The sequence below is a fragment of the Nycticebus coucang genome, chromosome 11, assembly GCF_027406575.1.
Source record: "Nycticebus coucang isolate mNycCou1 chromosome 11, mNycCou1.pri, whole genome shotgun sequence".
NCBI classification, from domain to species: Eukaryota; Metazoa; Chordata; class Mammalia; order Primates; family Lorisidae; genus Nycticebus; species Nycticebus coucang.
This window is the reverse complement of record NC_069790.1, coordinates 118,875,241-118,897,457: the sequence shown is the minus strand read 5'-3', so window position 1 is coordinate 118,897,457 and position 22,217 is coordinate 118,875,241. Positions and strand designations below refer to the sequence as shown.

General features: G+C 38.5%; 1 protein-coding gene across 7 annotated transcripts in view; it reads left to right on the top strand.

The window, feature by feature from the left end:
• Nucleotides 1-22,217, top strand: part of EZH2 (enhancer of zeste 2 polycomb repressive complex 2 subunit) — a 70,100-nt gene that overhangs the window by 46,902 nt on the left and 981 nt on the right. For all 7 annotated transcript variants that reach the window (XM_053608350.1, XM_053608353.1, XM_053608346.1 and 4 more), the window contains 15 exons: nt 1,619-1,739; nt 2,803-2,943; nt 4,311-4,413; nt 4,970-5,133; nt 10,938-11,029; nt 12,619-12,859; nt 13,573-13,742; nt 14,148-14,242; nt 15,686-15,726; nt 16,109-16,234; nt 16,976-17,154; nt 18,552-18,647; nt 19,238-19,319; nt 20,676-20,756; nt 20,919-21,003. In XM_053608350.1, coding sequence (XP_053464325.1) covers nt 1,619-1,739; nt 2,803-2,943; nt 4,311-4,413; nt 4,970-5,133; nt 10,938-11,029; nt 12,619-12,859; nt 13,573-13,742; nt 14,148-14,242; nt 15,686-15,726; nt 16,109-16,234; nt 16,976-17,154; nt 18,552-18,647; nt 19,238-19,319; nt 20,676-20,756; nt 20,919-21,003 — 1,817 coding nt within the window. The remainder of the gene's footprint in view (nt 1-1,618; nt 1,740-2,802; nt 2,944-4,310; nt 4,414-4,969; nt 5,134-10,937; nt 11,030-12,618; nt 12,860-13,572; nt 13,743-14,147; nt 14,243-15,685; nt 15,727-16,108; nt 16,235-16,975; nt 17,155-18,551; nt 18,648-19,237; nt 19,320-20,675; nt 20,757-20,918; nt 21,004-22,217) is intronic.

Here is a 22,217-nt window from a genome sequence, read left to right as displayed (position 1 = left end):
CAAACTGCATCCCGCGGGCCACATGAAGTGGTGTGAATTGTATTTGTTCCCATTTTGTTTTTTACTTCAAAATAAGATATGTGCAGTGTGCATAGCAATTTGTTTATAGTTTTTTTTTTTAAACTATAGTCTGGCCCTCAACGGTCTGAGGGACAGTGAATTGGCCCCCTGTTTAAAAAGTTTGAGGACGCCTGATCTAAGTATTTAATGTTTTGCATTTTTGTAGAATATTCCTATTTTAACATGTAAGCATAAATTCTTTTGACATAAACTTGAATGGATTATCGATAACTCTGTTTTATATGAACTTATTGTATTGTGTATCTTGAAATTATTTTTTTTTTAAAAGAGAGTTTCATTATGTCACCTTCGATGGAGTGCCGTAGTGTCACAGCTCACAGTAACCTGAGACTCTTGGGCTTAAGCGATTCTCTTGCCTTGCCTCCCAAGTAGGTAGGACTATAGGCATCCGCCACAGTACCTGGCTATTTTTTGGTTGCAGTTGTCATTGTTATCTAGCAGGCCCTGGCTGGGTTTGAACCCACCTGCCTTAGGGTATGTGGCTGGCGCCCTAACCACTGAGCTATGGGCGCCAAGCCTGTGTATCTTGAATTGACATGATTTAATAACTAGATCATTAAGTGAAGTTTAGAAAGTCTTACTAATCATGTAGTTTTTTTTGGTATGTATATTTATAGTTGATCTTGATAAACTATATTTCATTAATTCTAAGACACTTTTCTCCCCATTTTAACATTTGAAATAGAAAGCTTGGCGCCTGTGGCTCAAGTGGCTAAGGTGCCAGCCACATACACCTGAGCTGGCGGGTTCGAATCCAGCCCAGGCCCGCCAAACAACAATGACTGCTGCAACCAAAAAATAGCCAGGTGTTGTGGCAGGCGCCTATAGTCCCAGCTACTTGGGAGACTGAGGCAGGAGAATCACTTGAGTCCAGGAGTTGGAGGTTGCTGTGAGTTGTGATGTCACAGCACTCTACCCAGGGCAACAGCTTGAGGCTCTGTCTCAAAAAAAAAAAAAATTGAAATAGGAATGTGTCTTAAAATTGGTGATGTCTCATCATAATCTGGAACATTTTTTTTTCTTTCTTAGAGGACAAAAAAATAATGGTAAGTTTTAGCCTGAGCAAAAGTCCCTGTCTCTAAAAAAAAAAAAAAGAAAAATTAGCCAGGTTTGGTCGTATGTACCTGTAATCTCAGTTACGTGGGAGGGTGAGACAGGAGGATCACTTGAGCCCAGGAGTATGAGGTTGCAGTGAGCTATGATGACACCTTTGCACTCTCACCAGGGCCACAGAGGGAGAACTTGTCCCAAGAAAAAGTTAAGTTTTTAATTGTTGATGACATGTTAGATTAAGAAAGGTACTATGTTTTTTCCTGAATATATTCTTTCCCTATAAATAGTTTTTCTGAGATACGCTTATTGGTGATAGAGAAGTCTTTTCTTCTTTGATAGATGTTAGAATTTGCCGACTAGTATCTTAAATTTGAAGAACTGGTAAAGACATCTACTTTTGGAAAAAAAAATGTTTTCGTTATCTCAGCAACTTTTTAAAAACATTTTGATAGTTAGCTTTTTAAATATTTGCTTTACTTTTTAGGTGGAAGATGAAACTGTTTTACATAACATTCCTTATATGGGGGATGAAGTTTTAGACCAGGATGGCACTTTCATTGAAGAGCTAATAAAAAACTATGACGGGAAAGTCCATGGGGATAGAGGTGAGCCGTGTGTTTGTTCTCTTGGAAAAGTAGTAAAGAATGGAGACGTACTTTGGTTTATTAAGCAAAAGTGTGAAGATAGTTTTTAATGCTAAAATTAAGTTTTTGCACTGGACCAAAAGGGCTTAGACTGGGCTCACAAGCCTAAGTTCAGTGTTTTCCTTAAGGCTTTTAAAGTTGGAGGATCATATTTGACACTGTAGTTGTTTGTAACATAAATTACAAAGGCAATAACATGTAAATTAAATAGAAATTGCTTAAGTATGTATAAATTTTAAAATTGTTTAGTGGTAAAGTCAATTAAGATTGGAGCTGTGGTTAGATGAGAATATTTAAAATTGTGTATAAAACCAGCACATTGTACCCCACGATTGCATTAATGTACACAGCTATAATTTAATAATAAAAATAAAAGAAAGGGAAAAAAATGTAAAACTTATACTCTGAACACTACAAAATATTATTGAAAAAAATCAAGAGCTAAATAAATGGAAAGGCATCCCATTTCATGAAAAGAAAAAAAAAAAAGATTGGAGCTCTGCTTTTGTGGCATGTGGGCTCTGAAAGGCTCTACTGCTCAAAAATACCACGATTCCTGAAGTTCAATTATTGGAGTCATGGTTTCCATTTTTTGTGTTTAGAGGACCTTGTTAAAGTGTCTGCAAGGAGGATGATATTTGTAATGTCATCGATATCCATTGACTTCATTAGTGGAAAGCAGAGACTGGACTGGCCAGTTAAAGGTTGCATGCATTGTTTGAAGAGGAGACTAACTCCACAGTTCATTCCATAGGACTGGTTAGTACTAGGCACTGGAGTAGTTTGGGAAGGGATGATTTAAGAGAAAGTGGCAGGTATTCAAAATACAGTTGTCATCCTAACTTTGCTTTAGGTCAGTCCTGAGAATGGTTTTATCTTTTCCTCCCCCTCATTTTAATAATAATCTTACAGCACTAATTGATAATCTATGGCTATTTCTTCCAAATTAGAAAAAGCATACATAAACTTTTGTTATTTCTGCTTTTCCCTGTGTATTTGTGACATTTGACTTGATGAATTTCAGAATGTGGGTTTATAAATGATGAAATATTTGTGGAGCTGGTGAATGCTCTTGGTCAATATAATGATGATGATGATGATGATGATGGAGATGATCCTGATGAAAGAGAAGAAAAACAGAAAGATATGGAGGATCACCGAGATGGTATGTCTGATTGTTCTTACTAAAACATTAGATCAAAAGTAGAACTCAGTTCCCTTTTTCTTTCATTGTTAATATCCCCTTGGTAGTAGTATAATCAACATTAGAATATTATTTGCAACATTTTATTGTCCACTTGAATGTCTTTGTTGCTTTTGGCTAGCAAAGGCCCATAATCTTTTTTGGGGGTGGGTTTCACTTGGGTAGTCGTAATCATTTAAATGTATAACACATTGATCTCTCACTGTGCACAGGTTGTGTGCTTATCACTTCATATGTACCAGCTCACTCCTCAAAACAGCTTGATGAGGTAGATCTTATTACCAGACATGTTTATATTTGAAGAGACAGATTTAGAGAGGTTAAGCACCAAATGTAAGATTACGCAATTGGAAAGAAACAGGATCCCAAATCCTGTGATGATAACCCAGGCCCAGTAGACTCCAGAGCCCATGCTTGTACTCCCTGTGCTAGTTATAACTTACCAGCAGGTAGTCAACCCTAAGAGCTGACGGTTGGTGTTCTCTATTTGGCAAAGGTTATATTAGAGCAGTGTAGAAGATTTTTTGGGGGGAAATTGCAATTACAAAGAAGTATACTTCAACTTCTAAAAACAAAAAGGCACGGGGGGGAGGATGGGCGGAGGGAGGGTGATAGGTGGGATTACACCTGCGGTGCATCTTACAAGGGTACATGTGAAACTTAGTAAATGTAGAATATAACTGTCTTAACACAATAACTAAGAAAATGCCAGGAAGGCCATATTAACCACTGTGATGAAAATGTGTCAAAACTGTTTATAAAACCAATGTATGGTGCCCCATGATCACATTAATGTACACAGCTATGATTTAAAATTAATTAAAAAAAAAAAGGCACATTAACAATTATCTAGTTGAGCTCCTTCATGTTATAGATGAAGAAACGGACCCAGCTGGTTAAGTGATCGGCCCAGGTCCAGTTAGCAGTAGAGCTGGGGTTAGGAGCTAGGTTTCTGCCTCTTAGCGCTCACCCCAATTTTTAGATACAGGGTCTGGCTGTATTGCTCAGGCTGAAGAGCAGTGGTTTGATCATAGCTCGCTACAGCCTCCACCTCCAGGTTCCTCCTAAATGGCTACGATTACAGGCAAGAGCTACCACACCTGGCCTTCCAGTGCTCTTAAAACTTTTTATATTTCAATTTGAATTTTGTGTTTGACCTACAGGCATACTACAGATACATGTAAAATATCTTAGCAGTAAGTGAAACATAAAGTTGATGATTTCTTAGAAAATTAGCTTCGTTATAGACATATAGTTGGGTGGAGAAAACAAAAGATTGAAAACTTTGTTTACTTTATTATGAAAAAGGTTCATAATTTTCCTTTTAGATAAGGAAAGCCGACCGCCACGGAAATTTCCTTCTGATAAAATTTTTGAAGCCATTTCCTCCATGTTTCCAGACAAAGGCACAGCAGAAGAACTAAAGGAAAAGTAAGATTTGTTCTTTTGAGGCAAATTATCCTGTATGGTGTGTACCTTACCACTTTGGTTTATTACAAATGATATAGTAGCTGGTGAGCTGCCCCACTTCCTTGGTTCACAGTATTTGCAGGATACTTGAAGCAATATTTGTATATATTTGAGCTATGAAACATTGACTGTTGATAGAACAAATGCATATAAAAATTCTATAGATACACACATGAACATGAGCACATGCATATAATTTACAGTAGCACATTTGGAGGAAAATTTCCCCAGATACTGGTAAAATTGTTAGTACAATTGATGTTTAATTAAAACTAATATATGTCCTTTTTAATGATATACCTGGATCATGTCAATAAATATGATTCTTGATAACACCAGGCATAGTATTTAATTAGTTCTTTATATAAATAAGATTTTTGTAGGTTAGAGTCATTCTTTTATGTTTTAAGCAAGGTAAAAATCAACAATAATATATGAGGACCATTTAGAAACTTTATTTTTTTTAAAAAGTGATTTTTGTTTAATGTTTACTTACATTTTTCTTCATTAATGTCAGATATAAAGAACTCACTGAACAGCAGCTCCCTGGTGCACTTCCTCCTGAATGTACACCCAACATAGATGGACCAAATGCTAAATCTGTTCAGAGGGAGCAAAGTTTACATTCATTTCATACGCTTTTCTGTAGGCGATGTTTTAAATATGACTGCTTCCTACATCGTAAGTGCAATTATTGTACGTTTTTGTTTTCTATATTTGTTGTGAATTATGTCTTAAAGCAGCTTAGAAAGTGCTATCATTTATTACAGCCAGACTGTATCATTCAATCTTGTAGTGAATATTGAAAAATATCTTAAGATTTCAGTACTGATTTTACTTTGTTGCTTGAGGATTACTCTGAAATCTTTTGCATGCATTTCATTTGGACTACTGTACCCTGCTAATTTGGAATACAGGTCAGTGATTTTTCCATAAATGCTAACTAAGCAGTTGCTTTATATAAAACTATTACTATGAACTAGCTGATAGCTCAGAGTAACACTGCTGATATTGATGAACAAATTTTGTTGAATAAGAAATTGGCTAAAAAAAGTCTTATGGTAAATTCTTGGATGTTTTTAGAGTCAAATTATTTTTTGTGCATGTGTGTCCTTTGGGTAAGTTGCATTTTAAAACACCTGCATTTGAGTACAAGTAAAGCATAAAATGTTTTAAATGAAATTAAGTATGGTATATACAATAATACTTTTTTCCTCTGACATTTCTAGGCAATGAGGTTTCTTAGTAAATTTTCCTGATAATTGGAACTTGTTTAAGTGCAGTTTAAAAAGCATCAGGTACTTTTGAGCCACATATTTTGAATGTGTATTTCATAACTCCTAATATTCCTAAATAGAATAGTTTGCTTAAAATACGTTTACCTTTCCCATATTATATTTGAATACATCTATCTATGGCATGGTAATATGAAATCCATTGTTAGGCAGTTTTGTCATATGTGAATATCATAAGAGTATACCTGCACACACCTAGTTGCGTAGCCTGCTGCAAACCCAGGCTGTCTGGTATAGCTTATTGCTCCAAAGCTGGATACCTGTACTGCATGGTGGAAAAGTACAGTACAAACATGATGATACCATCTTCTGGGGCCCCTGACATGTCATTAGGCAGCACATGACTTTATGTTATAGGTATAGCATTTTGTGTTGTAGGGGGGTTTTTTTGATCTCTACATTGAGAATACTATATAGTGCTTTCTCATAGAGTTTTTTGTGAGGATTAAATAGATTAACGTGAGATACTTAAAACTGTACCTGCTTCCTCCTAGCTATTGTTACTTTGTTGTATTTTTTGAGACAGAGTCTCACTTCGCTCTGTTGTCTGGCATCATCACAGCTCACTGCAACCTCTAATTCCTGGGCTCACGTGATCCTCCTGCCTCGGCTTCCCCAGTAGCTGGGATTGCAGGTGTGCATCACAACACCCAGCTAATTTTTCTTTTTGTAGAAATGAGGTCTCGTTCTTGCCCAGGTTGGTCTCAAACTCCTGCGCTCAATTGGTCCTCTTGCCTCAGCCTCTCAGAGTGCTACGATTACAGGCATGATATTGTTAATTTATTTTTTATTTTTTTTAGAGACAGCCCTCGGTAGAGTGCTGTGGCATCACAGCTCACAGCAACCTCCAGCTCTTGGGCTTAGATGATTCTCTTGCCTCAGCCTCCCGAGTAGCTGGGACTACACAGGTGCCCGCTACAACGCCTGGCTATTTTTTTTGTTGCAGTTTGGATGGGGCCGGGTTTGAACCCACCACCCTCGGTACATGGGGCTGGCGCCCTACCCACTGAGCCACAGGCACCGCCTGATATTGTTATTTTTTCACTAGATCATCATTCATGGTGGATAAAAACATCATTCATGTTTTACATTTTAAAAACTTAAGATGTGTCCAGCAATGTCTCCTTTACAGCTTCTGTCCCCCATCCATTAAGTTTTCACCTCACTCCCCTTTATATCTTTTGTAGTGTCTTTGGCAAATATAAATACTTCTCTTTGCCACTATCTTATTCAAATAGTGCCCTGGTGTTCAACCTTTTCCCTTTTTTTGACTTAATACTTGTATTAGTCCTCTCTGTATAGCCGCACAGTCACTTTAGGTGACTCTGTAACATACTCCATTAAAGATGAACACTGGATTGGTTTTGAGCCTTTTGCTCTAACAGTGCCACAGTGAATAACTTTGCACATCCCTGTGCCTGTTTTCCACAAGTTCAAGTTTATCTGATAAAACATATTTGTAATATTGTCAAATGACCTGCCATATGAGGATATAGTAATTTAAAGATCTACCAGAAAAGTAAAAATGCCTGTTTTTCTTAAGAGTCCCATTAATAGTGTGTTACCAAATTAATTTTGATTTCTGAAATTGATTTTATAAATGAAAAATTATTTTCAGTGTAGTTTTAATTTGTGTTTTTCTTCCAAATGATGGTATCTTTCTATATTATATTCAAGGGATTCATATTTATTTTCTGTGAACTATTTTCCTTCTTAGGCTCAGTGGTCCTTTGATATGTAGAAGCTTGTTAATACACTTATAATCAGGAAATTAGGTTTTTGCAGTATGAGTTGTGGTTTTTTTCCCCCAGTGTATTATTTGGTAAAAGTTTCATAAGTAAAGTTTAAAAAATCTTTTTAAGTAGTTGAATTTATTGATGGCTTTCTCCATTCCAAGATTATAAAAGGGTGTTTCCCTTTTTTCCCCACAGCATGTTTTAGTCTTTATTTTGATTCTTCTCCCTCATCTGCAAAATTACCTAGTGGTTTCAATACCATTTATTGAGAAGTTTATCTTTCAGTGCTTTGAGATACTTCTTCCATTGCTTATTACCATATGTATTTGGGTCTGTTTCTCAGTTTTCTGTTTCTTTAGTCTATTTGTGAGGCTTTATGCAGAGATCTCCTGGCTATTCTTATTCGAACTTATTCTTTTTTTTTTTTTTTTTCCTCCCTTTTTGAGACAGGGTCTCACTCTTTGACCCAGGCTAGAGTGCAGTGGCATCGTAACTCACAGCAACCTCAAATTTCTGGGCTCAAGTGATCTTTCTACCTCTGCTTACAGGAGTGTGCCCCGGTGTCCAACTATTTTTTCTATTTTTAGTGCATGCGGTATTGCTCTTACTCAGGCTGGTTTTGAATTCCTGGCCTCAAAGAGTCCTCCCATCATGCTGTGATTACAGGCGTGAGCTACTACAACTAGCCTATTCTTGTTTGTTTTGCAACCAGTTTGTCTAGTTAAAAACAATTAGCCATGTGTTTATTGGAATCCCATTAAATTTATAAATTACCTAAGGGAAAATTGACTTTCTTAGATCTGAGGGTTATGTCTAACCATACTTTCAAGTCTGTTTTTGTGTGCTTCAGTAACCTAATAACCTCTCAAGTTTTCTTCATGTAAACTCTTATACATTTTTGTAAGATTATAGCTAGGTATTAAATTTGTTGTTGGTATTGTTGGGCTTTTTCCTATTATATCTTGAATGTTTTGTGCCTGCTTCTTTCCTGAATTGTCTTCATGTTTATAATAATTTCTCAACAGAATAGTTCTTTTATTTGGAAACAGGATCTCACTCTGTTGCCCAGGCTGGAGTATAATGATTCGATCATAGTTCACTTGTGCCTCGAACTCCTGGCATGATCTTCCTGCCTCAGCCTCTGGCATGGCTGGGAGTACAGACATGTACCACCTCCTGCAGCTGTTAATAATGTTTAAGTATTTTTTGTAGGGACAGTGTCTCACTATGTTGCCTGGGCTTGTCTTAAACTCCTGGGCTCAAATGATCCTCCCACGGTGGCTTCCCAAAGTGCTGTAATTAGAGGCATGAACCAGTATACCCAATCTCTATAATTCTCTGATTCCATAGTTCTGTATTTGAAGTGTCACTAATTTTGTGAAAGACTACAAGATTCTAAGGGGGCTACTCAGTGTATTTTAGCCATTTTTTTTAGAGCTGCCAGTTTAATCTTATGTATAAGTTTGGAGAAAAACTGAAATTGTATATTAGGGTTTATGAGTTTTTTTTTTTTTCTTAAAGACATTTAGGTAAGAGTTCTCATCAAGATTTTGTAGGTTGCTTTTGATATTTTAGAAACAAGTGCCCTCCATATCCATGTCCGTGTTTTCTCCTTTTTATAAAATTTGAAGTCCATCTTGCCTTAATTTTTCTTCTAATAATTTTTTCATTAGGTAATTGTGTATTTTCCCTATTATTATATTTAGTTCAAGTATTTTAATAACTTTTTTTGACTACTAAGATCCCATTTGAAAGGATTATGTTCAATATTCTAGAATCTAAAATAGGCAAGACATTTCTGTAAGAGAGAATTCTTCATATGAATATTTTCCCCTAAGAATTAAAGTTTCAAATTCTTCTAAAGGAAATCTAGTCATAGGAATAGTTCTCTTTCAAGTTTTAGGTAAATACAATGTGAAATTAAGACAGTCAGTTGATTTTTTTTTTTTTTTTGTAGTTTTTTTTTTGGCCGGGGCTGGGTTTGAACCTGCCACCTCCAGCATATGGGGCTGGTGCTCTACTCCTTTGAGCCACAGGCGCTGCCCTGTCACTTGATATTTTTTAAAGTACCTTTTAACTTTGTTAATTTTATAAGTGTAATTGTGGCCTAAAATGAGCATCTAGCTTTGATTGAGGGAGATCTTTTAGTTAAGGGCCTGCAGAGGCCGCTCTCCCCATTTGTACACAGGCAGGTGCATATGTTTTCTTAGGAGAGTGTGTGTGTGCATGGGTACGTGGGTCTCTGCCTGTGTATTTCTCTCAGAGGGAGCACGATCAGTCTATAAATATAGAACATGCTAGAGAGCCATCCACACAAAAACAAATTTTACCAAAAATGCATAGCTAAATATGTGCTCACTAGCTGATGAAGTTTTGTTTCTCAGATTGATGTAATTCTTTGCTGCTGTGACCGTATCTTTCTATAGCTGCTCAGTTTTGGTATTAGATGTCCCCAGCTGGTGACAGTGTAATTCAGTGCCAAATAAATCATATAGTACTAGGCTCTTGTCCTGGAAGAAACTAGCTCACATACTTGAGAAAAAATTTGAACCTTGAATTTCTACTTCAAAAACATAATTTTGTCCTTTTTTAAAATAAAAATTCCTTCCCTTATCTATCTGTCTTTATTTTTGCTCTATTGGACTGAGTATGGCTTTTCACAAATTTTTAAAAAATGTTTATTATCACTTTTATCCAAATTAAATTGATTTTCATCTTATGTAATTCTGAATAAGCTACTTTTAGAATTTCCTTTTATACATGAGGAAATAAGCTTCCACAAGTAATTGTTAGACGTTTGCAGTGGTGAGTGTTCACCCTGCTCTCGTGTGCCAGTACACCATCATCTGAATCTTTGCTATCATGTTATTTGGGAATTTTAATTTGCACGTAGTATATCTTTCTAAAACCTGTTATATCTGACCGTTGTCTTTTTTGTAGAGGGGCATTGGTGCGTAAGCTCTCATTAGGTTCAGGAATTAGGTATATTCAGGGGATATGAATATTGGTAATTTGGGGCTCTTCTTTTTATCTTTAAAAATGAGGTCTAACAAGTAACATGATGTTCCATTCATTCTGTTCCCTACTTGACAAGTTGATTGCTGATGTAAGCACATCAACTGCTTATATGAAGATGTTAAAGACTTAATTTAAGTAAATGTTTATAATCATAGTTTATATGTGTCAATTATACTTGGAAGGAGAAAAATAAAAAATTACTGATAATTCCAGAATTTACTGATTTTCCTTCCTGCTTAGCGGTTAGAGGAGGAGGACTGGAGAATACAGTGTGATAGTGCAATAAGAGCTTGAAAGAAAGTTGTACCAGTGATGTGTAAACTACTTATTAGCAAGTTTGTAATCTATTAATTGACTTTTCCAGTGGAACTGGGAAAGTGAAAAAGTAAATATTTTATAGTTATATTTGGATTCTTTATGTTAATTTATTTTGCAGCTTTTCATGCAACACCTAACACTTACAAGCGGAAGAACACAGAAACAGCTCTAGACAACAAACCTTGTGGACCACAGTGTTACCAGCATTTGGTAAGACTTAGAGCTTTATTGTTACAGAGGGCATTTGAGAAGTCTTTATTTTTGTACTTTGTCTGGTTAGTACTTGGATGGGAAACTGCCTGGGAATACCAGGTGCTGTAGGCTTTTCAATGGTAGGCTGTTATGACCAAAAAGGAAATTTTTTTTTACTCTTTGGTAGGGCTGATGCAGTCAGCATTAGACTTGGCTGCACCCATGCCTTTAAGGGCCATGTAATAGGTAGATTTTTCTCATCCATGATGTTCCTTCCGTAGCTCATATACTATACATTCTAGCTTTCATTAATCTCATATTATTATTTTTCTTTTTTCATCTGTGTTATCTCTTCAGCATTTCGAGGTCTTTAGGGTCAAGAACTTCCGTACCTTCCACTGAGTTTGTGAGAGTGTGAGAACAGGTAGCCCACTTAGAAACCAGGAACTTTGGAGTCACATGCAGTAGTTCCTGAGCCTTTCTCATAGCCGTGTCCCTGCTCAGAGTCTTAGGCTCACTGTCATTTGAGCTAGATTATAGGTCCCACAGATTTTTTTTTTTTTTTTAATGATGGAGAAAAGGTAAGGGGTTAAGAGAATATGAGGTAGAAAAGTTGTTTTTTACGGGTACTATCTTATTTTTACCATTTCCCCTCTTTGAACCAAGCCACTCCTACCTAGGAACTAAATGGGTATATATTGCCTGTTGGATTTTGGACAGAAGATTCATTGAATGGCACCTGCAGAAGGTATCCTATTTTTAAGCAATTTGGTTTTTGTAGAATGAAGTATAAAACTGTTAGCTGCTCTCAAACTTCTCCCTTCTGTTTCCACTAAAAATTGGAATTCTTAAGCACTGTTTTATAATATTCTTTACAAGGCAGAATTTTACTTGGCTCATCTAAAATGTTTCTGTGGTCTTTTCTATAAACCATGCTCTTACCATTGTTTTCTGCTTTCTGAGACTGCATTATTGTACATCATAATGCAAAATGTAACCCTTAACAGTCTTGTTCTGGAAGTCCTGTGATTATGTATTCCTCACAGGAAAAAAATACTAGATGTTTTAATAGTAATACAGGAAGTGACAAAGTCCAGCAAATTTATATGTTTTATATTCTTAATATACTCTAAATATTACCATAAGGAGGTATGCACTATTTTAAAACTTGAATAAGAAGACTAACTTGATGTATTTTAGTTATGATCTTCTTGTTAAGATTCACTTTTAAATAGATTATATGTATATATAGAGAGAGCTACCTTTATTGTATAAAGTATTTTATATTTTACTATACTATGTATTTTAACTTAATTATGATCAGTTAATATATTTCACAAATTCACCACATAGAAATTTCTTGCCCGATTTTGTACCACTCTAGAAATATATATTATAAAACTCAATGTTTATCTTTCTGAAATTTCAAACTGTCAGAAGCAGATGAAAAACAAGTGTGTTTAGGTATGCAAATGATTATTTGTGATGAATGGATATTGTGATATATTTCTTGACTAACTTGCCTTATGCAGTCTTTTTTCTTTTTTTCTGCCACCAAATTAAGTCTTAGAGCTTTGTCCTGATGGTCTACATTTTTCATTTTGTAGGAGGGAGCAAAGGAATTTGCTGCTGCCCTCACTGCCGAGCGGATAAAGACGCCGCCAAAACGTCCCGGAGGCCGCAGGAGAGGCCGGCTTCCCAATAACAGCAGCAGGCCCAGCACTCCCACCATTAACGTGCTAGAGTCTAAGGACACAGACAGTGACAGGGAAGCAGGGACGGAAACAGGCGGAGAGAACAATGATAAGGAAGAGGAAGAGAAAAAAGATGAAACCTCGAGCTCCTCTGGTAAGATACCTCTACTAACTGAGTTTTACTGTTGCTTTGAATGTTTTATATTGTGAAGATTAAGGATGTGTAATATGTTGAATAATTTAGTTGGTCAGTTTTCAGTATAACGAGGAATTTTAAGACCAGAGAGTTCACTCAGAATGTGTAGCTGAATTGTTTGTTAACTGCTGTCTTCTGCCCACCCTCCCTGGCTTGTGTTTGCCCTGCTGGGCTGTTGGAAAGTTGATGACCCAGTTTATCCTCACTCTTTGTTCCATTTTCCTTTTTTCATTTTTCTCAGGGCTTAGTGAAATTCAGATCATTTGGTTTACTATTCTTGATGTTCTATGAGGAGTAAAATGAGTTGGTATTTACCAGTTAGATTTTAGTTGTCCAGTAAGCACATCTGTCTTCATTTTAAAAAGTGTATTAAAGGGAGTCCAATCTCATGGTTTCTATGGGGCAAAATCTTATCGGTGTTGTTTCTAGACTTAGTTTATTCTAAAGTATGAGTAACGTATTGATTTTTTTCTTGAGCATACCCTAGATTTTCGTTTTGAGATTTTCATTAATTTTAAAAGTTGATATAATAGCTGTATGTATTTTCTTAGTACATGTGATAATTTTTATGTTAGGAACGTTTGAATTATTTCCTTGTAGCTATTTTGAATTTTTCTTAATACTGTTGCTAAGCATCATTTCTCAACCTGTGCTTACGTTTGGTTTTGTAGAAGCAAATTCTCGGTGTCAAACACCAATAAAGATGAAGCCAAATATTGAACCTCCTGAAAATGTGGAGTGGAGTGGTGCTGAAGCGTCAATGTTTAGAGTCCTCATCGGCACTTACTATGATAATTTCTGTGCCATTGCTAGGCTGATTGGGACCAAAACATGTAGACAGGTAAGCGTATCTGATAAAAAATTGTTAAAAGGGCTTCAAATATAAGAATTCATTGTCTAAACATAAGAAAATTCTCAGTTATTATTTATCACCTAAAAAGAATTAATTTTTTTTTTCCTAAGAGGGAACTGAATGGTGGGTTATAGGATTTCTCCACTTTAGGTATTTAATGTCAGGAAGCAATAGATTTAAAAAGTTAGTTTTAAACTTAGTCTGACAACTCTTGACCAAAATAAAATTACAGCTCCTCTCCCCAACGGGAGGGTAGGTACAATCTTTCCTGATGTTCCCAGCACCTAGCACTGTCACAGAAAAGACAGAAAAATCTTTCTAGTATGAATGAGCATAAGAATGGTTTGCTTGAATAAGACTTCCTCATGGCTCTGTGACTGTGCCTCTTGCCAGGTGTATGAGTTTAGAGTGAAAGAGTCTAGCATCATCGCCCCAGCTCCTGCTGAGGATGTTGATACTCCTCCACGGAAGAAGAAAAGGAAACACCGGTACGTCTGCTGTGAGGGTGTCTGCAGAAGTCACCTTGCCAGATGCTGCAGGCAAGGCCCTCCCTAAGGGCAGTGGTTGGTTACCACTTGGTCTATTAAAGAAAAAAAACACTATCACCAAAAAATAGACTGCTGGAGACTTGTTTCCACTGGCAGTTGCTAGTGTTTTAAATAAGAATACAGGAGACTTAAGTAAATTTTGTCATGTTAAGGGTCATAAAAATTATGGTTACCATATTGCATTTTAGTTAAGAAAAACATATGTACTAGCTTTTACAGTAAAGGCTGTATGAACAATTACTTTAGTATTTGTTAAGAAAAGTTCTAATGTGTTCCTGATGTAAGCTCAGGGTCACCTCTTAGAGGTGTGTGTTTTATTCTGGGAACCTAGATTTTCCAGGTGTGCCATACTGCATTCTGATGTTCTTACTAGGCACCCCTCTTCAATTTGCTGTGTGAGTGTACCTTCACAAAGGCTTACGAATAAGTGATGAAGTGAAAGGAATGTTTTTAGGCTGATTTGAATTACAAAGGTAGAGCCAGAATATTACAAATGGGTGGACTATCTGCCCTAACCGCCGTCCACCCTGCTTTTTAAAGAACAAGCAGCATAGTTAGGTCAGTAGGGATCATTTAGATTATGCTTCAGAAGTTGTGTACAGGCTCATGTTACATTTTGTTACATTTTAAAAATAGGGTTAATGTAATTTAGAACTTTAAGAAATGAGAAGTTTTTGCCTCGGCGCTATAGCATGGCGCCAGCCACATACACTGAGGGTGGTGGGTTCATACCCGGCCCAGGCAAGCTAAACAATAGTGACAGTGGCAACGGAAGATAGCCAGGCATTGTGGTGGGCGCCTGTAGTCCCAGTACTTGGGAGGCTGAAGCTCAAGAGTTTGAGGTTGCTGTGAGCTGTGATGCCACAGCACTCTACCAAAGATGACATAGTGAGACTCTGTCTCAAAAAAAAAAAAAGTAAAGAAATTAGAAGTTTTCCCATAGGAATTTAGACTTTAGTAGATGCCTCTGAATTTTTGGTTGAATTATTTCTAACTGTGTATCTCATTTGGATGGTTAATGATGCCTGAAATGAGGGAAGGTATCAGTATAATTCACATTGGAATAAATCAACAGGGAGACACCTGCTGCTCCTTGAGGTGTGGGTGCTCTTGAGTCCTGACCAGGAGCTATAGATGAGCAGGACACGGCATCACCTTTGGGCCTTTGGGCTTTTGGGCACACCTAGGGCAGCCTGAGTGAGCTGTTTTTAAGTTGCCAGACCGATGGCAAATGCAAGCCAGGCGGTGTATAGTTCTCGGCTTTAAAGCCTGGCTGCAGTCATTGCACTGGTGGATCTAGTTAAGCAGCTCTCTGTTGGGGTTGTAGCCATGACTTTTCTCTACTTTCCCCAGAAGTTTGTGTTTTATTTTGTGTTTTTGCAGGTTGTGGGCTGCACACTGCAGAAAGATACAACTGAAAAAGGGTTAGTTCAATTTTATTCATTATTGGCTTTAAAACATCTACCTGTTGTTTGTATTAGAATAGTAACTGGATCAGAGTTCGGGCTATTCTGTATAACTGACTTCTGTATATTAAACTACTATTCATGGGGATGTCTGATGAAGCTTCAGTAATTCTTGTGGAAGCTGATGGGATAGCACTGAGTCTTTTAAGGGGAGAGTGCACTAGTGCTCAGGAGCACCTTGGGTGCCAGTTATTTTGCCATCATTTTGTGACTACGAATCTTTGTAGCATTATAAATTCAGCAAAGGAGGTCATAGAAAGAATTGTCCTCTTGTTAATGGTGTGTGGCCCTTTCCCATCTCTATAGACTCACTGGTCTGTGTGCTGTTATCTTTCCTCAGATGGCTCCTCCAATCATGTCTACAACTACCAACCCTGTGATCATCCACGGCAGCCTTGTGACAGTTCGTGCCCTTGTGTGATAGCACAAAATTTTTGTGAAAAGTTTTGTCAGTGTAGTTCAGAGTGTAAGTATTTGTTGCTTTGATGCAACTGCATGAGAACTAAGTAGGTCTTTTTTCAGCAGTTTAAAAAGTGGCTTAAACCAAGACTGCACATGGGAGTGCTCCCCTGTTTCCTTTAGGAAATCCATTTATTCTACACATATTTATTGAGCCCATATGTGGCACTGTGCTAGTGTCCTGTCATTTTCCTGGATAATATGTGTATAAGATAGGCAAGATTGTATTAATATTAAAGGAACGTGATTCTTCTTTTATCATTTAAATCACAGTAAAGTTGGCACAGATTTTTAGGGGGAGCTGTAAATAGTTACCCAAATAATTTTGGGTAACCAGAAATAGGACGGTTTCAGTCTTCAGAATAAAGGAACGTAACACAAGGGTAGGATTTTTATAATTGTTTGATAAAGCCACACATAAAGCTTGGATGCTAAGGAAGTGTTTATAACTGTGGGCTTGTAGAGTTCCCAGGGCCTGGGGATAGTATTCACACCCATTTTAGAAATCACAGAACTTTAAGTACATATGCCATTTAACAAACTCGTAGAGATCTGTGTGCAGTGATACGTGGGGTGTATCACTCAGTGATGTTTTTCAGTACTAGCAGCTTTAACTTTGCTGTTACTTCCATTCCTTGTCTGTACAACGGCATATTAGGCTGGCTGTGAACCTTTCTGTACGTTTTTGCATATGCTACTGATTACAATGTTGATGGTGGTGGTAGTGATGAAGAACATCTCTCTCAAGGTCAAAACCGCTTTCCTGGATGCCGATGCAAAGCACAGTGCAACACCAAGCAGTGCCCATGCTATCTAGCTGTCCGAGAATGTGACCCTGACCTCTGTCTAACTTGTGGAGCCGCTGACCATTGGGATAGTAAAAACGTGTCCTGTAAGAACTGCAGTATTCAGCGGGGCTCCAAAAAGGTGAGTGACAGCTGCTTCTGGAATATCATTTGCGGTTGCATATTCAGCGATGTAAATGTCAGGATAGTCTTAGATCATTGAGCCAGGGCAAAAAAAGAAAAAAAATATGACTTTTGCGTGTGTAGCTGAGGAGAGAAAACGCCCCTCCCACTTTGGGTGATTGAGCCTGCACTTGTGGCAGTTATCTCTTCTACCAGAATTGCTGCTCTAGGCAAAACACTGAGTTTCTTATGATTTTGTTTCCTTGTATCTTTGAACCAACATGCTTGTTTATGGCATATCAGCCATGCAGTGTTTTTTTGTTTATTTTGGTTTTTGTTTGTTTGTTTGTTTTTCCTTTTAGGCTTTATATCATTTTACTCTGGGTGGTCATATATCCATTCAGGTCATCAGATCACAATGGTGCTAGTTTAGTTTCTTACAGTACACCCATTCAGACCTTAAAATCCTAGAATGTCCCTCCCCTATTCCTGGCATTGTGTAATGCACTCCCTCAGTCTGCTCAGAAAGTGGGCAGTGTATCAGTTACGGTGACATGTTCTCTTTGTTAGACTTAACTCTTAAAACAGAAAACCACGTAGATACTTCGTACCAACTGAGTTTACCCAATTTAGTTTCTGATCAGGAGGGTGTTTGGGAAATTCACCTGACAAGTGAATGCAGGATGGACCAGACTCAGTTGGAAGCTTGGTGATCAAGGAGTCTTTTAAAGGTCACAGGAAATTTCAGAATAAAAGCATAATAATGAGCCATGATAAGTTAGAGTATGTTTGGGAACGAATCTCCATGTAATCGACTATGATGATTATCTTGGCATCTCTGCTGAAAATAGAATGCTGGACTGCTGAGACCATGACACCACCTCGTGGTGGTTTTTCATTTTATGATGAGAAGACCAAATGCTGAAGTAGCCGTCACAGGAGAAAGGACAGGGCTGTGGAAGGAAGGGAAGCCTGTGGTGAACCGGGGCGGGGGGGGGCTTGAATGTAAAGTGGAATAGCTGGTAGTAGAGCACATCTTATGGAAGTCGGAGAACAGGTATGCGGAGGAACAGCTACTTGGTGTCCTCATATTAACATGAGATTGAAAGTGAATTGAATTGTTTGAGGAAGTCAAGGGCTGAAGAAATGGGAATCATAGAGTCTGAACTGGACGGGATCACACTACCAAAGTGCAGGGGTCTTCTCCTCTCGGTTTTATTGAAAAACATTTTGTAGTTAGCCAGCCATCGTCAGCAGCTCCCACCCGGACTGCATCTGCCCACATGCTGGGTCACTGCTTCAGAACAGGTCTGAGGGTTTACAGCTATAACTTGTGGTTACATCTCCTAGTTGGGTTTGTTACCAGTGTGGCTTTGCTGTCCTGTTGTGGTAATTTGATTATGCTTTATTCTCTAGCATTTACTGCTGGCACCATCTGATGTGGCAGGCTGGGGGATTTTTATCAAAGATCCTGTACAGAAAAATGAATTCATCTCAGAATACTGTGGAGAGGTAAGGCACACTCATTACGTGTACTCAGGGGGTATTTTGTATAATTAGTTTGTGATTGGTTTCATTGTCCAAGTCTGTGGGATTGATTAGAAATGAATTACTTTAAAATGCCTGTTCAGGCTGGACTTCTGCATGCTTGTAGATTTGGTTTGGTTCTTGCCACATTTAGCTCTTCTCTGCTGGGGATAGTGGGGAGAAAGAGGTTCACGAACCACAGAAGATCTATACTGGGTAGTCCACAGCCTGGCTGAGAAGGTCTTAGAAGGCACAGTGTCACTAATTGTCTGCCTTTTTGGTTGTAGGCTTAGAGCTTTAATTTGGAACCAGTCTACCAAGTTTGTGTCTTTTTACCTAGCAAAAAGACTTTTATAATTATTTCCTCCAAGCATCATTACTGGGGATGTGGAAATACTTCTGAGTTAGAGTCCTTAAAATACTACCGTTCTTTGTGTGTAGACTGAATGGAAAAGAAAAACTGTCCATAGTGACCTTTGATGAGTATTCTTAGGAAGGTCCAAAATTCTCTTGAGTTTTTGTGTGTTTTGCCAGACTTAACCACCTAATCCCAGTCTCCTCCTGTGTCTCTCTAGATTATTTCTCAAGATGAAGCCGACAGAAGAGGGAAAGTGTATGATAAATACATGTGCAGCTTTCTGTTCAACTTGAACAATGGTACGTTTCTGAGCTACGAGCATTTAGTTCTTCTAGTTACATTTGGCAGCCTTCTCTGCTGGCTGAGTGTTTGGAAACGAGGTTGAAGGTTGGTGAGGTGACCTCCACAGGAGGAACTTTTCCTGGTATTTCTCATGGCCTGGCATAAAGCACGAGGGGTGGGCTGCTTGCTTGAAAGAGGCTGGAGCACAGGAATTCCTCAGGGGGCAGGTGGACCAGCTGTACAGGAAGTTGTCTCTCTGGAGTCCTAGCCCTCCGTGGAGAGGGCTTCCTGTTCTCTGCTGCTGTTGCTCACCTTTGGGGTGTCAAATATGCTAGTCCTTGCTTCCGATGGGAAAGGACAGGGAGCATCTTCCAGACTTCCCCTGGACGTTACCAGAGTACTGAGAATAAGACTCCATTTTGGGGCAGCAGTGCCTGTGGGTCAGTGGGTAGGGTGCCGGCCCCATATACCGAGGTTGGCAGGTTCAAACCCGGCCCTAGCCAGCTAAAACAGCAGTGAGAATTGTAACAAAAAATAGCCAGGCATTGTGGTGGCCACCTGTAGTCCCACCTACTCAGGAAGCTGAGGCAAAAGAATTGCTTAAGCCCAAGAGTTGGAGGTTGCTGTGAGCTGTGACGCCATGGTACTCTACTGAGGGCAACAAAGTGAGACTGTCTCAGAAAAAAAAGACTGTATTTTGCACAGTTGATGTTCTTAGGTAGAATATAAGGTGAGTATCTCTGAGATTATTTGAAAATGCATGTGTGCTTGATGTAAGATAACCAGCTGAACTCTCAGTTGGAACAAGTGAAAAAGTATAATAAATATAAACATGGCTATTGGGAAGAATTTAGATTCTATTTTGGGGGCTGTGTTTTGCTCAGCTCAGTGACTTATATATTTATAGTTGGTGAGTAATAGCATTTGAGGCAGACAACTATCTTGAATTACCAATAATTAATTTTAACCTAGAACAACATTTTTCTTCCAAATCTTGTCATTTCTTTTTTTTTTTTTTTTTTATTGTTGGGGATTCATTGAGGGTACAATAAGCCAGGTTACACTGATTGCAATTGTTAGGTAAAGTCCCTCTTGCAATCATGTCTTGCCCCCATAAAGTGTGACACACACCAAGGCCCCACCCCCTCCCTCTGTCCCTCTTTCTGCTCCCCCCCCATAACCTTAATTGTCATTAATTGTCCTCATATCCAAATCTTGTCATTTCTTACTGAGTGGAGTTGGTTGAATGATTTATTTGCTTTTAAAGGCATACCCTGAAGTACTATAACCAGCTGTATTTTCAGAATCATAACACCTTTCTGTTTGTTGATCTATAACTGAAATTACTAGATTGTGCTTGTTTTTTTCTTCAGATTTTGTGGTGGATGCAACCCGCAAGGGTAACAAAATTCGTTTTGCAAATCATTCAGTAAATCCAAACTGCTATGCAAAAGGTAGGTACCTCTGAAGTCACAGTTCTCACAGTTTGACACAGGGACTCCCTTTTCAGTCCTGTGGTGACAGAGTGGCGTACTTGTAGAAGAGCTGTTTGTTACGTGAATGAGTCTGTTCACTACTGTGTGGTCTAACACACCACTGTGTCTCTCTCTTTCCAGTTATGATGGTTAATGGCGATCACAGGATAGGTATTTTTGCTAAGAGAGCCATCCAGACTGGTGAAGAGCTGTTTTTTGATTACAGGTTGGTAAAGTACATTTCTAACATGATCTAAGGACTGTGAGCTGTGGACAAAAGCTCTTTTTAGTTCTTTGCTAGATCTGCAGTCAGGGGGACTGGGCTGGATTCTTTTGGTCACTTTGCTGAGGGCAGGGTGTTGGTTTATACTTTCTTGCTAAACTGTTTTCTACTTATTAATTATGCAAGAAATGCTCATTTAAAAAATGTAATAAAACCCACATGGGAAGGCTGTTTCTTGCCCTGCTGTTATGTTGACAGATGTGAGGCTCCTGGACCTTTTTACGACATTCTGTACTTTTTAAAGTAAATGTGATCAGCTCAGTGCCTGTAGCTCAAGCGGCTAAGGCGCCAGCCACATACACTAGAGCTGGCAGGTTCAAATCCAGCCTAGGCCCACCAAACAACAATGACAACTACAACCAAAAAATAGCCAGATGTCGTGTCAGGCGCCTGTAGTCCCAGCTACTTGGGAGGCTGAGGCAAGAGAATTGCTTAAGCTCAGGAGTTTGAGGCTGCTGTGAGCTGTGACGCCACAGCACCCTGCCCAGGGCAACAGCTTGAGACTCTGTCTCAAAATAAATAAATAAATAAATAAATAAATAAAATAAAGTAAATGTGATCGCACTGATCTAGATGATTCTGCCACACACTTCTACTGGACAGTATACTGTGTATCTCTTTACTGTTAGTACACTTAAATCTACTTTATTTCTTTAGTGCTAGAGGACTTAGTACACACATTATTTAATACTTTAAAAGTCAGGCACTGTTGGCAGATGACTGCCTGGTCAACCCTGTATGTTTCTTTCTGGAGGAAAAACTATTAGGATGCTGGAGGCACACGAGCCACTGAATTAGGCTGGCAGTTTACACTGTCAAGTTCTGTACCATAAATGGTGGCTTGTGCCTGTAATGCCTAGCACTGTGGAGAGAGCATCGACTCCTGACCACTAGACCACTAGCCAGTGTCATCCCTAGCACTTTGAGATGTCAAGGCAGGAGGATCACTTAAGGCCAGAAGTTTAAAGCAGCCTGAGCAAGAGTAAGACCCTGTTTCTACAAAAAATAGAAAAATTAGCCAGGTGTGGTGGTGGGTACTTATAGTCCTAGCTCCTCAGGAGGCTGAGGCAGGAGGACCCCTTGAATCTAGGTGCTTGAGGTTGCGGTGAGCAGTGACACCGCAGCACTCTAGCTGGGGTAACAGAGCATGGCCCTGT